This window comes from Episyrphus balteatus, chromosome 4, assembly GCF_945859705.1.
Source record: "Episyrphus balteatus chromosome 4, idEpiBalt1.1, whole genome shotgun sequence".
Classification (NCBI taxonomy): Eukaryota; Metazoa; Arthropoda; class Insecta; order Diptera; family Syrphidae; genus Episyrphus; species Episyrphus balteatus.
Window position 1 is genome coordinate 28,727,072 of NC_079137.1, and position 14,972 is coordinate 28,742,043.

A 14,972-nucleotide genomic window follows, 5' to 3' on the forward strand; every position below is an offset into this window, starting at 1 on the left:
AGATGAATTCCATGTTGTTGTTTTTTTTGTACTAAGTGCAATTTTGTTTCATCTAATTTAGGCGTTTAAGAATGTGATGGTTTTTAATGTTTTTTACAAAATAATAAATATGACGTAAAAAAACATAAAAAAACAAAACACAACATTTTGAAACAAAATTATTATAAACTCATTGTATTTGTATGTGTGAAACCTTTTTAACAATTATTTCTCATTAGATTTCTTAATATTAATTCATATTGTCATTTATGTTTATAATTTTGAATTTGTTGTTTGCATTAAATTAATTATTTACAATTTTTAAATTTGATATCAAGAAATTATCATGAAATTGGTCATTGGGGTGTTTTCGATTTCCATTAAAACATTGCAGAAGTTTTTGTTAATCAAACAAACCAAAATTCGTTTTGAATTTGAAATATTTCGAACTCAATCAGGCTTGTTTTGGTTCTTTTTTCGACATTAAAAATTCTGTTTTCTTTTTTGGTTCTGCAATTAAATAAAAACATTTCACATAACAAAGTGTTATCTAAACAAAATTTTAGACAACCTTCTTAAATGATGTTTTTTTTTCAAACACCCCAGTGAGCAGTGCATGGAAATTTTGTAACTATCAATTTAAAGAAAATACAATTTACAGCTAGAAAAAAAAAACTTAAAAACATAATTATTTTAATTTTTTTATGATAAATGTTGATTTTTCTTAATATTTCTTATTAAAAAAATGTTTATGTGTTCATTGTAATAAGGTGAGAATACTTATAGAAAAAGTATGTACGTAACTACTAATCACTTAGTATATGGCCATGAGGTTGTATCAAAAAGGTTATTAATTATACATAGTTAATATGAAGGGATTGAGTTTTTTTTTTGTGTAGGTGCATGTATGGAAAATTAAGGAAACGTATTTTATGTATATAATATTTATATATTAATTGCAGTTATATTTATTTAGTGATTCCTCTGAAGACTTCTTAACGAATTTAATAGCGAACTTGTGCTACTACTGCTTGTTGTGCGGGCACGTTTTGCTGGCGAGACCTTTTTGGGTGTCTGTGCTAGACGTTTGCGTTCTTTCATGTATTCTGGAAAAAAAGGGAAAACATTTGTTAATTTTAATGTTTTTTTTTTAAGAATTGGTTATAAATGAAATGGAAGGGGAATTAAAAAAAAAATTGAACACAATACACATATTATCACATGGGTTTAATCGTTTGTTTATGGTAATTTTTGTGAGGCGTATAGTATGATTGAATGGGAATTGATAAAGAGTAATATATTTGAATTTTAAGTCACGCAATGGCTATGAACATGCCTATACTATCAACCATATTATGTTTTTAGCCTGAAAATTATTCATTTGAAGGATTTTTGTTCGCCCGTCGTTCGCTCTTGTTTAACAATAGTATTTTGTTTGTTAGTTCTGAAGTTAATAAATACTCATACATCCTAAAAAAATGTTCTTTCACTAAAAATGAATTTATGTTTTCAAAACAAAAAATCCATATTGAATTTGTGCGGCAAACCCCATTAGCACATACACATGTTTAGTTTGAGAACTGCTCTTTTAAAGACACCCTAATTTCCATTAAGCTGCATCTGTTACTTCCCAAAACTGTGCATCACTCTTCACCAAGCGTCAATCCAAAAATAAAATAACGATCTTGTGAATCGCCTTTATGCAGTGATCTACCCTAAATGCATCTCTATACCTAAATCAAAAAAATTTAACACCAGATGCATAAACCTCCCCCCGATAAAATAGATTTCAAAAATAGAAAGCATTTCACCCTTCTCTACACACGTCACGATTTCTCCATTTATGTATAGTTAATGTTGCGTGCCGAGCAATCGACAGCTGTTTTCTACAAAACACGCGTGTATGTTATACACCACTTCAGTAAAAATTAGACGTGAAACTTGCAGATTTATCATATAGTACTATTCTAGTCAGGCAGGGCTAGAATTATTGCATGCTATGACCCTTAAAAAAAACATATAAAACAAGGGATGATCATTTTATTTTTGTGAGTCGGGAATGCACCGCCACATCTGTGAATCCATAAACACAACAATCATCATCTCTCTCTCAACAGAACTAATTACACACACAGCTCGTGACATGATGAATAAAAATTGATAAAAGTCCTCGAAATTCAACATCTGACCGTTAAAAATAAAATGTACCAGTAGCAATCAACCATCATGATCTACAAAAATAAAAACTCATCGTCAAAACCCGCATACTTTGTTAAAATTAAAAAAAAAATGCCTGATTAATTCAGGAATTCGATTTTTATCAGGAAATTTAAATAAAACGGAAAAGTTCCTTATTAGCCACGAGCTCAGAAATGAGTTTTTTTTAAGGATTCGGAAAAGTGCCATATGTCCTTTATGTGTGAATTGACCGAGAAATTTATTCCAAAACTTTGGAATGCCAATTGAGCTGAAAGAACAAAAAGGAGAGGGCGTTTTTTCACCTTTAAAATGTTTTAAAAAAGAAGAACATATCATATGATTAAAAGCCTTTTTTAGTTTTTTTTTTTTAATTACTATCAAAAAAAAATAGTGAAAGGAAATCCGGCGATCCTGAGTAATCCAATACCAAATATATGACATGTTAGAACGACCCTCTTTTGTTTTCATAAACAAAAAAAAACACATACTATAACAAAAGTCACTGACTCGATCAAGCAAAGAAAAAATGAAGAAATTGTATTATTTCGGCAGCCTGATTACAGGGTAGGTAAACGTAAGAAATGTAGTTCAAGGACCTTTTCTTTTTTTGTGAGTTAATGTTGATCAAACAATGAAAAACCCAGGCAGACAAATTCAATAGCAAATTTATGACACGTGCCTATGTCAAAAATACAAATGGAAACAATACAAATCGGATCCCAGTGTATGATCCTCGAAGAAGGATTTCTTTATTTTTATTTTTTTGTTTTTGTTTTCTTTTTTTGGGTAATGTGTAAGTGGTGTTGAGGTGATCTGTTTGATAATTACTTAGGGAAATGAAACGAAACAGATATTCTGGAAAGTGTCCTACTTAAGAAAGAAAAACAAAAACAAAAGATTAATATCAACATGGACAATTAAACAAGTTATAATTGAATGTCATTTAGCTTCGTATTTCTATTATGTGAGCAGATAATTTAAATTCAATGTGATATGGAGTTCCGAATTTCTCAATCTAATCCCAACGGAACAGATTCAGAGTTTATTCCTCAACCTTGATAAGACAAGAGTACACTGCGATCTATTATCATTAAACAATTGCAGAAAGAATAACCAATTTCAAAATCTTGGAAAGTATTATCATGCTGATAAGTTTTTTTTAAGATGTAGCACAACATTAATAACCTAAGAAACTTCTTTGAACACCTTCCAACGAATACTATTTAGGAAGGACCAGTAGAAAATTTATGTACATAATGTAGGTATGTGATGATTTACCTTTTTAATGAAAAAATACTAAGTACACTTAGGATCGTTTTTTAACGACGAATTTACCGCTATTTTTGTGGTTGCGGTTTTCAAAACAATTAATTCCTTTCATACTTCGGCACAAACAAAAAACATCTGCTCAAATAATTATCTACTAGTGCATTCATTTTGAACATTTTTGACATAAGTATTGTATTTTCTTTTGTTTAACCGTCAATGTGACTTCAATCACTCCCTTTTCCTATTCTAGTGTAGATCCTTACAATGAAAACACAAAAAAAAAAAAACACTACAAAAAGCCTTTAACGAACCTCCTACACAATCGGATTTAAAAAATCAAAACACACCAGACCATGAAAGAGAGAGGCTTACCTCTACAACAAAAAAGTATTAACAAATCTCGTGGAAAAAGGGAAAAGTGAACTACAAAAATAAACCAAAACCATGAAAAATAAAAGGGGGAATCAGTAACCCGTAATTAGAATTCAAAGAACGACGCATTTCCGTTTTAACAGTCGCCTCAACTCAAAAATATAGACAAACGAAATGAAAAAAACTACATACATAATAAAAAAAACCAAACACTAATTGCGCCTCCACTTTAAAATGGAGTCTAGCTTCATTTCCATTTCTATTGAAAATGAAAATATAATAGTTCCCATGACTGTGAAAAAATAGCCGTTGAAATCATATTACCATAACGTTCAATCAACCAACGATTGCTTCTCAATTCGCCGAGCGCGTTGCAATTGAGTAGTTTTTGTTTTTGTATTATATTATTGAGGGTGATGGTGGTGTTTTATAGTATATTGGTTCATTTCTTTTTAATTTTCCGCTTGATTTCATGAGAAATTTTTAATATTTTTTCTTTTCTTTATAACTCACCTGTAATCTTGGGTTGACGCTTACGCAGTGTCCTACACGCTGCAGCGACTGTTGATGGAGCAGCTGATGCAGTAGGTGCTTTGAATACACTCATTGATTCGTCCTGCGAATCATCACATGAATCTGTTTCAACGGCTGACGATGAATTATTCTCACGATCAGCACGTTCATCCATTAGTAGATCATAAGATGTGGCATTTGGTACTTCACGCACATGGGCAGCCCGACTGAGTGTGTACATTTCTGGTAGGAAATCGGAGAATTGTACACGTTCCCAGATGAATTGTGTATTACCAGCTACAAGGGGATTGCCACTGCGGAAGTCAAAGCCCCACTTTTTGCTTGCTTTATCTTGGTGTCGTTCGATTTCATCATTGAATACTCTGTAAAAAAAAAAGGAAATAGTTACTTAAATGTATACAGATTCCTTTTTTTTTTTTGTACTCTAAGTGGTTTTATATTATGTGTTTTTAAGAATTAAAAGCAATATGGATAACCACTTTCATTACAACATATAAAGTGATCCGAATATTATTGAGAAATCACAAAATAAAAAAACTCATTTCATTTGGAACGAATGTTAGATTTTATTTTGATTCCTAAAGAATCATTAAATACTAAAGCCTGGTACGCAGCCCGCGCTAAAATTTAAAATTAATTATACAAATTAACGAAAAATTTTAGTCGAGCTAAAATGAGTCCCATACAAATTATCGATAACTTGTATGGGAATTTTATCTTGGCTAAAATTTAGCGCGAGCAGCGTACCAGGCTTAAGGCAGAAATAGAGGGGATTTTTTTTTAAATCAAAAACAAATTTGGTTTTTATTGCTTTATATACTTCAAACGTTTATTTTCTGAACAGCATTATTTTAAGAAAAATGCGGGACTTGAAGAACACTGTCTCTTATACCAATTTCAATAAAAAATCTCCGAGTTCAATAACCCAATATCAATTGTATACATAATTCAGATAGATAATTGTTATCAGAATGATTTACTGTGTACCTATGTACATTAAACACAATAACAAATAGATTTACCTATAAACGACAAATAATAAAAATATCTTTTCTCTTGAATTATTAATAAATACATAAATGCTTGCCTTGTATGCAACAAACCATGCATGTACATAAACATGTTTCATAATTTAATTGCAACGGCACTTAAAATCTAATTTGATTTGAATGAGAAAATTTCATTTAAATAATTTGTCTGCACTTGTCATGTGTCGTGTCATAGTAATGACTTTTTTTCTTTTTTTTAATGTCCTTTAACCTACAGACTAATCAACTCACATATGTACATAAAAGTAAAAGTGGTAGTCTGTGATTTAATAGCGAGTAATCAAGTTAATTAGGTAGGCAACAAATAATTCGTTGAGATATCCTACTCTAAATGTATTAAAAATCAATCAACGCTTAAGTTGTAGCTACAGCCAGAGTGTATTAAAAGGATTTTAAATCAGGTACTCTGTAAACTATTCTTATCTTATCTAATCTATAATAGGCATATGCGCGCCTGGGCTTATGTCAAAATGGCATGAGTGAGTTGTCGAACATATACAATTCTTATGGGATAGCCATAATGCGCATATGCGCGCTTCGTTAACTTTCGTTAAGCATATGCCGTGCGATTCTAAGCATTTTTCTGAGTAAATTTCTCAGAATAAAATGTAAACAACATGGATGCAAGGGGATGGAAACATTAAATTAATTTTCACAGAATAAAAATGTGATAAACGAATTGTGAATTGAATAAAGTTTTAAAATTTTTTTGTGTAATTAAACGCGTTTTTTTTACAAAAATTATGGAAAAAAAATGTAAATTATGACAGAAGACTATGCGCGCGTATGTTCATTATGGCTACTCCTCATGTTTTCTTTTCAGAAACAGGACGAAGCAGTTCGTTGGATTTTGACATAAGCCCATGCGCGCATATTATGCCTATTATAGTTGGGCCTTTAAATGTAAGCTGCATTGCAAGCAGATTATTTCAAATAAATGGGACTATATTTGAAGCCCGACAATCTCAATTAGTTTGTAAAAAAAACTTAAAAAATACTACAACCTTTAACTTGAGCTGAACAGAATTATTTTTTTATTAAAACATTATCATTTCAAAAGTAAGTTTTTTTTAAAGATATTCTAAAAATTATTTTTGTTCTGTCGAATTTGAAAGTTCTCATGCACGAAGCACGAGCGGAAGAATATTTTTTTTTATTTAATCTTTCAATTCAGAACTTTTGATGTAGGTTCAAACTTAACTCGGGCAAAAGTTTTTTAAACAATTTAGACAAAAATTGATTAAAAGCTGATAAGTGAAACTACTGATCAAGTTAGGGCCATTTTGTTCACTCGAAGTTGAACATAACTTGAGGATTTTTATCTTCAACTTCCCAATTTGCTTTTGTTCACTGAAAGTTGACATTTTTAACTTTCGATTTTCAACTCGAGAGTTTATTAACTTCCAGTTTTCTCAACTTCCCGAAAAAGTAGAAGTTAGGCAACCAAACTAGAGAGTTTGCTTCAAAATAATTTTTATTTTTATTTTTCTGTCAAAATTTTGTTGGCGTTAACGAATAAAGAACAAATTAATGAAAAAAATAAAACATAAAACAGAGAAAGAACTGCATTGTATATTTTATTATGTGTTTTTATTAAAACCTTTAAATTAAAGCATTCTGTTTAAGACAAAACTCTTTTTTTTCTGGTGTTATGGATCTTGAAGTATATGATTTTGTAGTTTTTTTTTGAATTTTTTTAAAGTTTCTGCTTAAGATCACTCCCGATGGGGCAAAGGCTTGAATAATTTCACTTCTATCCAATTCCATACATTTCAATTATTCCGCATTTAGGTACTATATTATTAACAGCCACACATAAAATATAATTTTATCAAATGAATTCGTATGGCAAAATTGTTTTGATTTGGATTTGTAATTCTTGAAAAACGGCGCACATACAATCGGACAAAAATCGTTTCGTTGTTAATAATAAAAAGAATTCGACATTTTGAACACCAAATACAACACAAACCTTTATAAAATTCTAACTGACGTAAAGCATTCAAAATATGATTATAAACTGACAGTTTTTATGTTTACTGTCACAAATATCCCAGGGATATTTTAAAAACTAAAAGTTAGCCAACTTTTGTTTTTTAAACTCGAGAGTTAAGAAAAAAATAGTGAACAAAATAGATTCTCAACTTTTGTTTTAACTCTCGAGTTTGAGTCAAATCTCAAGTTTGTTAACTTGAGAGTTTGCTTCAAGTTGATCAATAGTGAACAAAATCGCCCTTAGTCCTCTTAAAATAACTAGAAGTAGCCAATTAGCTCTTTCCATTCAAACTTTCTATAAGGGTAATACTTAACTGTTTACATATTCATATATTATGTAGTTTTAAAGAAAAAGTTCGAGTCTAAAGGAAACTAGTTTTTTGTTCAAATTTTCTGTAAGTGTGGTTGACCTAATGCAATTAAAAAGTTCAGATGACCTCAACTTCAAATGCGTTTCGCCCAGGTGGGCTGTATTACGTTTCATATTTATGGAGGTATTGAATACTTGCAATCTTGATACCATTATTAGTCGTGTTCTTTGTACTTAGCTCCGTAAAATTTTGCACGGGAAACAACAATAAATGATTGGTGAGGATAAACAAAAGTTTTTTGTTTGTTGGTTTACAGATAAAGTTTGTTTCTTTTAAACTTTTTAACCTTTTACAATAAAGGATTACCAAAAATAAATAAATGTTATCGTTTGTTGTTGTTAAATACTGAGTACCTACCAATAAAACACAGATATTATTAGTTATGGCTTGATACCATAGTAGCTTTCAATGAGAAGGCTTACCTAATATTTCAATCTTTTTTTAAATGATTAATCCTTCTAGTTACAGCAAAATGAGCTAGGTATCGAATCATTTCATTTTACATCAAATTAAGTTATATATTAATTTCACAACATTTCAAGACTTAAGATTCCTGTGTCTACAACTCATGGATCCTGAAACAATCACGTCATAACACGCAAATGGAGCTTCCCCCAGCAAAAAACAAGTTCCGCACATAAAAACAAATCTTGTCTTCCCATTGTTTTATTTTCAGTATAAAACAGAAAATACAATTCAAACGTTTTTCATTTCTTTTTGATTATGTTTAGCAGGTAAAAACGAATAACTAGAAGATACCTACCACAAGAAATCCCAAAAAATATATATTTTTCAAGGTTTGTTTTGTCACAACACCAATTCCAAATCTAACAAAAATATATAAAAAATCCCCAATATCCCCCCTGCCGTATACATTCGTACAATCTTATGTAGGTAGTAGTTGTGTGTGTGTGTGTATGAATAATACTCACTTTTTTGTCTCTACTGGATTTGCTGCTCCAAACAAATCCCTTTTGATGCGGTTTACCTGCCGTCCACAGGGAAGATTTCTGCTCATCGAAAGACTGGCTGGTGAACGCATTTTGCAAAACTCCGTCAAAGCAACTGGGTTCAATACACGTGCAGTCATTTTTTCGGCTTCTACTGTTTGTTGTCTTGTATTGTTTATTTAATTGGTGGTAGTGGTGACTTTGACCACCAAAACTTATTTATTTAATAAAAAATAGCAAATTTGCCAACAATGTTCATGAAAATAATTGCTAAATAAGCAATTTTTTGTTTTGTTTTGTGTTAAATAAATTGAAAACTTGGTTTAAAATAAAAGCCACAAGTTCACGGTTTTTAGTTCTTCGTTGTTTTTCGTTTTTTTTTTCTTTGCTAAGAAAAGCTTTTTGAAAAAGCTTTATTACACCAGTCAAATAAAAATGCTCCAATATTTCATTTATCTGTTTTTCTCAAATTTTAAGGTTATGGTTTTTCACTTTTTCAAAAATAATTTCCACTTTGTTTTGATATTTTTTTATGATAGAAATTTCAATATTTATGTTCTCAAGATGAATAAAAAATCCAATTAGTTTCCAACTAACTGTACCACACTGAGATTTATTTTTGTAAAAGAAATCCACTTGATTTTCTCAAAATGTCGGATAAATGTCAGATTGAAAGAGAGACGAGATGTATTCAAGACGTTTGGGTAACAGAGATAAATACAACAGCCAACGAACAAAAAGTTGTAATAAGTTCTTAAATTTTAATTTAATAATCAGGCTCAATACTTTTTGATGATAACTCGATATAAACTTAGTTATTCGGATTGAATAACTTATATTATTTTAAATATAAAATTATATTCGAAAAACAATTTTTTTTTTCTTTTTCACGCACTCAATACGCACAACCTTCAACAGTCAAAGTAAATTTTGAACTAAAATAAAAATTGGATGGAAATTATTTTCATGGCGTTATATTTTTTTTTTCTTCTCTCGTTTACTTCATTTCCTTTTCGGTATTCTTCAATTTCGTTTCTTCAACCCCCTTCAAAATGTACTGAAGTAAATTTGTTTTCTTTTTAGTTGAAACGAAATGAAACCATTTATTTCTTCTGTCTCTTTCATGTACGTTTGTTTACCACGCACTTTTGCTACAAAAAATTATCAGAAAAGGGTAGATGTAGACGATAGATGTAGAGTTGTTTCGTTGTGGAAAAAAGTGTTTCTGGTTTCTGTTTTATATCCTCTTTCGCTTTGTTTTGTTCAATTTAAAGACGGTCACGTAATCTTGTATTTTAGAGAATTAGAAGAACAAAAATATTGTTTTCTCGTTTTTTTTAAGGTTAGGTTGTTGTATTTTTTTGACGTTGCTTTTTGGGTTGATTATTCTAATGATAAGGGGAAATAGGTATGTTCTACTACATTTTTGTCGGAAATAGGATATGTAAATTAAATAAATTGTTCTTGAGACGGTTGGAATTTGAAAAAATTTAGACTGACTTGAGATTTAAAGTTATGTAGATGGAAACTATCTCATTTTAACTTGGAAATTTGCATGGGTAATAATCTTATTTGTCAAAGTGAAATAATGTCGATAAAATTAACTTTCAAGAACCTTTGTATGGAACCTATTGTCCTTGTAAGAATCTTTTAAGGTTTCTAAATAAGAAAAATAGCCTTCATAGGTTGGTATTAAGCGTTAAAAAGTTATATTAAATGTTAATTTTTGTGTACATTTTTTTAAAGAACGAATCAAGTTTAAGTTCAAAATTAAATTGGCTAATTTTTAAATTTTAAACATTTGCGTTCAAATAAAAATAATACATTAGTTAACAAGGTCTATGGAAAATTGTAATACGAATTAGATTTTGCAATTTTAATTAACATTAGACGTTTTAGAATTCTATAAATAAAAATCAAACAAAAATTGACATGGCTCTGGACTTTGCAGACAAAAAACTAGCCCGATTTTGAAAGAAACGGCAATCGCTTCGTTTCATTAAAATCTAGGGGAGATATTTTTTCGTTTTTTTTTTTTTTTTTTTTTATTTGTATTTGGAAAAAAGTTATGGCTAAAAACACGCAAAAAAACACATAAAAAAATAATTTAAAAAACTTTGGATTTTCATAAAATAAACGGAAATTTTGCGGCTTTGTTGGCTGCCCAGAAGACAAATTGTCTGCAAAAGTTCAGGATCATGCATTGAGGTGTTTGTTCAAAAATTAATAAACAAACCACATAAACTATGTATTTGTTATTCAAGTAAATGCCGCAAAATTTTAAACGATTTAGTAAAATGCTAAAGCCAATTTAGTAAGTAAAAAATAAGTCTGCTTTTTGATTAAGGCCCAGTTTTTTTGTACCTATACGATTTGGCAGAAGATTTCTAATTTTGAATGGGCACTTTAAATATAATGGACAGTGCTTTAATTGGACTCAAGTTACTAAAATAGCTTAGCATTTTACTAAATCGTTTCAAATTTTGCTCTGATATGTTTATTTTTATTTGTTATCCTTAGTAATCAATTGTTGTTGTTTCACGTACAAAATTTGACTGAGCTCCCAACAAACAATTTTGGTTCTATAAAGCTTTACAGATGCAATTGTTGCTTCTGTAAAGCATTATATGAGCAAAAATTGTTAGTAGGGCTAAGTACTGAGTTACCAATAACACAGAGCCGTGTTATATGTTTTCCGAATACAACGATCGGTTGACCCATACCTATTCATTTTGAAAAAAAAATTGTTGTTAAACACAATTTTCTCACAATATCTTTTTTTTATAATATTAACTATATGTCTGTAAGACCTAAGGTCTTTTAACCCTTTCGGACCCAGCGTTACTCTCATGTAACATATTTTTAAAAATTCGTAAAAAATATTAAATTAAATAATTTTATAGGTTTCGATGGCTTATTTTAAAGATAATGATGCCTAGTTACTGGATTATTACAAAAAGTTAGTCAAATATTATACCTTTAATTTTTTTTTATCGAAAAAGGGACTGAAATTCACATTTTTTTTCTTTTTTTTGCAAAAAAATTTTTTTTATGTATGGTCATAATTTTGAAAAAAAAAGGATTAAAAAAATGTTAATGCAGAAAGTGTTTAGTTTTTTGGCTTAGAAGAAGTAGTTTTTTTTTTAACATAGTAAAACTGCACTATCTCTTAACATTAATTTTTTCGATACTTTTAAACTTTCTAACCGTTACAAATTTATTTAAATTTTAAACTACATTATTCCCTAATACTTTTTCGTTACGGTCCTTTCCTTAATTCAACAACGAACGTGCTATTAATATCCATTTTAAATGCAGCAAATGCCAGAAAATAGATCCTGACAGAAACTATATATACTCGAATTTCCATAAGGGCACGAGTTATTAAGTATCTCTTTTTTCTGTTTTTTCCATTTAAAAAAATTAAAAAACGAAAGAAAAAAAGTTATCATTAATGCAATCAAATTACCTACGTAAATTTATTCCAATTTCTTTGAGTTTTGTTTCTATATTTCCTTTAAATGCTCAACCCCGTGAACTTCACTAAAAGAGTGAAGAAACCGTAACCGCGATAAGGAAACCCCAATACAGTTCCTTACCTTTGCCAACATCCAGTCCAGAGAGAACACTTATACAAAATGCCCCTATACTTCTTAAGTATCATATTCATATCATATTCGGAGGTAGGGGTTGTATTCTTACGTCATTGAACAGGAACAAAAACAGGATACAATCACCTTTTTAATTTTTTTTTTCTTTGTGGAAAAGGATAATGCTGGCAGACTGTTTGAGAATGAATCATACCCACACATAAAAAAAAAGGAAGAAAATTATAAATTTATGTTCGAAGTGAGCACCAACTCATTGAAAGGACTTAAGAATTTTTACAGTTTTTCTATACTTTTTCTCTTCAAATATTGATTGATAGAATTAAAGGAGGACACAACATTCAAATACTTACAGAAGATACAGTAGAACTTCTATAAGACGGATTATTCGTTTGATTTTTTGAAACTTGATTTTTTTTTATAAGAATTTAATCGTAGCCGATCAAGGTTAGTTTAACTTTGTGAATAAATATAACATTTTAGTGATACGTTTATTGCCTGTTTGACAGTGTCACAAATGTTTACTAACAATTAAGGAATTTTAGAATAAAACACATTTTAACTTCTAGCACTTTTATTTGTTAATCTACAAACTACAATGTACCTATTTCAATATAATCTTAAAGGTGGTCACTTTCACAAGGTTACTATCTCAATTATTACATACAACAGCTAAAATAAATGTAGGTATAAATAAACCTTCAATTCAAAAAAATCTACGCGAGATTTTTTTGTCCGGTTGAAACATTATGTAGGTAAGGTAGGTACCTATACCTACCTACTCATTAAATTTTTCATAGAAATTTTTTTTTCAAATAAACCATTTTTCCTACAGAAGCTATGGGAAAATATCAGCCAGAGAGATTTGACTGTCCCAAGCATGCATTTTGTATCGATGATTGTTCTTTCCTTTATTTGTATCGGCCATTATCTTAATTTTTATTGTTTCGGGTTGAATACACGTGTATTGTGTTTTTTTGGGTAAATATTCTTAAGAGTTCAATAAAAAATGTTCGTTTTTCTACTTTTTAAGCAAAGAAACTAGAAGTGGTAGGAAGGGTGTTGTTTTTTATTGATATCTATGTATCTATTCGATTGATTTTTTTTTATAATCTTTAAATTTTTTATGTATCTGCACATAATCATTGAAAGGATTTTATGAGCTGTTATCTTACGGTAATTACAATTTATTCGTTTTATTAGTTTTTTTTTTCGATTTTTATGTTGACAAAAATCTTTATTTTTTTTTGTGAAAAAGGGGTGTCAGAAAAAGGTTGTTTGTTATGGGTTTTAAGCATTAAATATAGAAAAAAAGTGTGAAGATTTAATTTAATTTAATTTCATTAAAATACGGGACGAGGGTAAATGAGATGGTTTGAACTTCGAAACTTCCAACTAACATTAAGTCAAATCTTCTGCTGAAAAAATAGCAACAGAATAAAAACTCAGCAAAAAATACCTATTTACTAGAAATAAACTTAGAATCTTCACTTAAATTAAAAAACAAAAAATTGATAAAGAAATTTTTTCCGCCTGACAATCTTTACTTAAATTAAAAAGAAAAAATGATAAAGAAATTTTTTTCCGCCTGAGAATTGTTTTGCTCCATTGTCCATTCGTTTGTTGTTTTTGAGTACCTACCTAAAGAATTCTTGGAGAACATCGACTCTGTTCCATATCCAACAAATCAATAGGTCGTAGATTTTTTTATTCTATATAATATTTCCATATAATATTTACCATTTTTTTGAGAACATTGTTTTGAAAAACATTAGTTCAATTCAGACAAGCAGGTAAATTTTTAACAAACGTCAAACGCAAATAGGTACCGACTAAGTTGAACTTGACTAAAGACTAAACATTGGCTGCTTTTTGCAAAATTACAGAAGTAAAATTATTTTTTTCCGCTAGGTATAAGTGTAGTTGGTTTCTGAAAAAGGGTATATACCTATACAAATTGATTTTAGACCAAAAACTAAGATTTCTGCATAATTTTTTTTAAAAGTTTTCCAGCCATGAAAAAAAAATAATTAACAAGAACCAGTGACTTCATTTAAAGATAACCACAGAGATTTCAAATATTTTTTTTTTAATTTTTAATAATTTTTTATTTAGAGGTATTTCTCAAAAAGATTTTTTTTGTGCTCTGTTTTTATCAACTGCATTGTATTAACTGCAGCGTATGTAAGTTCTTGTTTCTGGCGACTTTAAGTCAATTTTGTTTCTGCGTTGCTAAAGAAGGTCAATTTCAGGTTTTCCGGCATTGTTTTTTAGTAAAGTGGCTTAGATAGATTTTCAGTATTTCATGTCTGATAGGGTAGGGGAAAGCGGAGCATATCGGGCCCCCGGGGTATAATGGGCACCCCTCGTATTTCTTATTTGAATAGAGTGGCAACTCCAATTTTGCATCTGTCCTTTTCAAATTATAGGTGTTGATACGGGAGAATTTCCTTATTGAGTGAAAATGATATCTGAGGTTCGTAGTGAATAAAAATAACTTTTCAACTGAGTTGATGTATTTCTGAATCAAAGTAAAATTCACCTTTTTATACCATGAGTGCATTTTAAGTTTAATTTTTCTCATTTAAGAATAAAGTAAGTTTATTTATCTAGTCATTTCATTTAATAAAGTAACTTGACAAAAAA

At 29.6% G+C, this 14,972-nt stretch overlaps 1 protein-coding gene across 1 annotated transcript; it reads right to left on the reverse strand.

Annotated features, from left to right (window-relative positions):
* Nucleotides 1–550: 550 nt before the first annotated feature.
* LOC129918592 (cyclin-dependent kinase inhibitor 1B) lies at nt 551–9,657 on the reverse strand. The gene is made up of 3 exons (XM_055999211.1): nt 8,701–9,657; nt 4,333–4,715; nt 551–1,085 (listed from the first exon to the last, which is right to left on the reverse strand). The coding sequence occupies exons 1-3, from the start codon at nt 8,856–8,858 to the stop codon at nt 952–954; spliced, it is 675 nt and encodes a 224-aa protein (XP_055855186.1). The 5' UTR covers nt 8,859–9,657; the 3' UTR covers nt 551–951.
* Between the last annotated feature and the right edge of the window lie 5,315 nt (nt 9,658–14,972).

Excerpts from the sequence above, each read along its gene's own strand:
- LOC129918592 (XM_055999211.1), bottom strand. The coding sequence starts at position 8,858 with ATGACTGCACGTGTATTGAACCCAGTTGCTTTGACGGAGTTTTGCAAA. Across the intron at positions 4,716-8,700 it reads AATCCAGTAGAGACAAAAAA|AGTATTCAATGATGAAATCG; the intron begins GTGAGTATTATT and ends TTTTTTTTACAG. Across the intron at positions 1,086-4,332 it reads GCGTCAACCCAAGATTACAG|AATACATGAAAGAACGCAAA; the intron begins GTGAGTTATAAA and ends CTTTTTTTCCAG.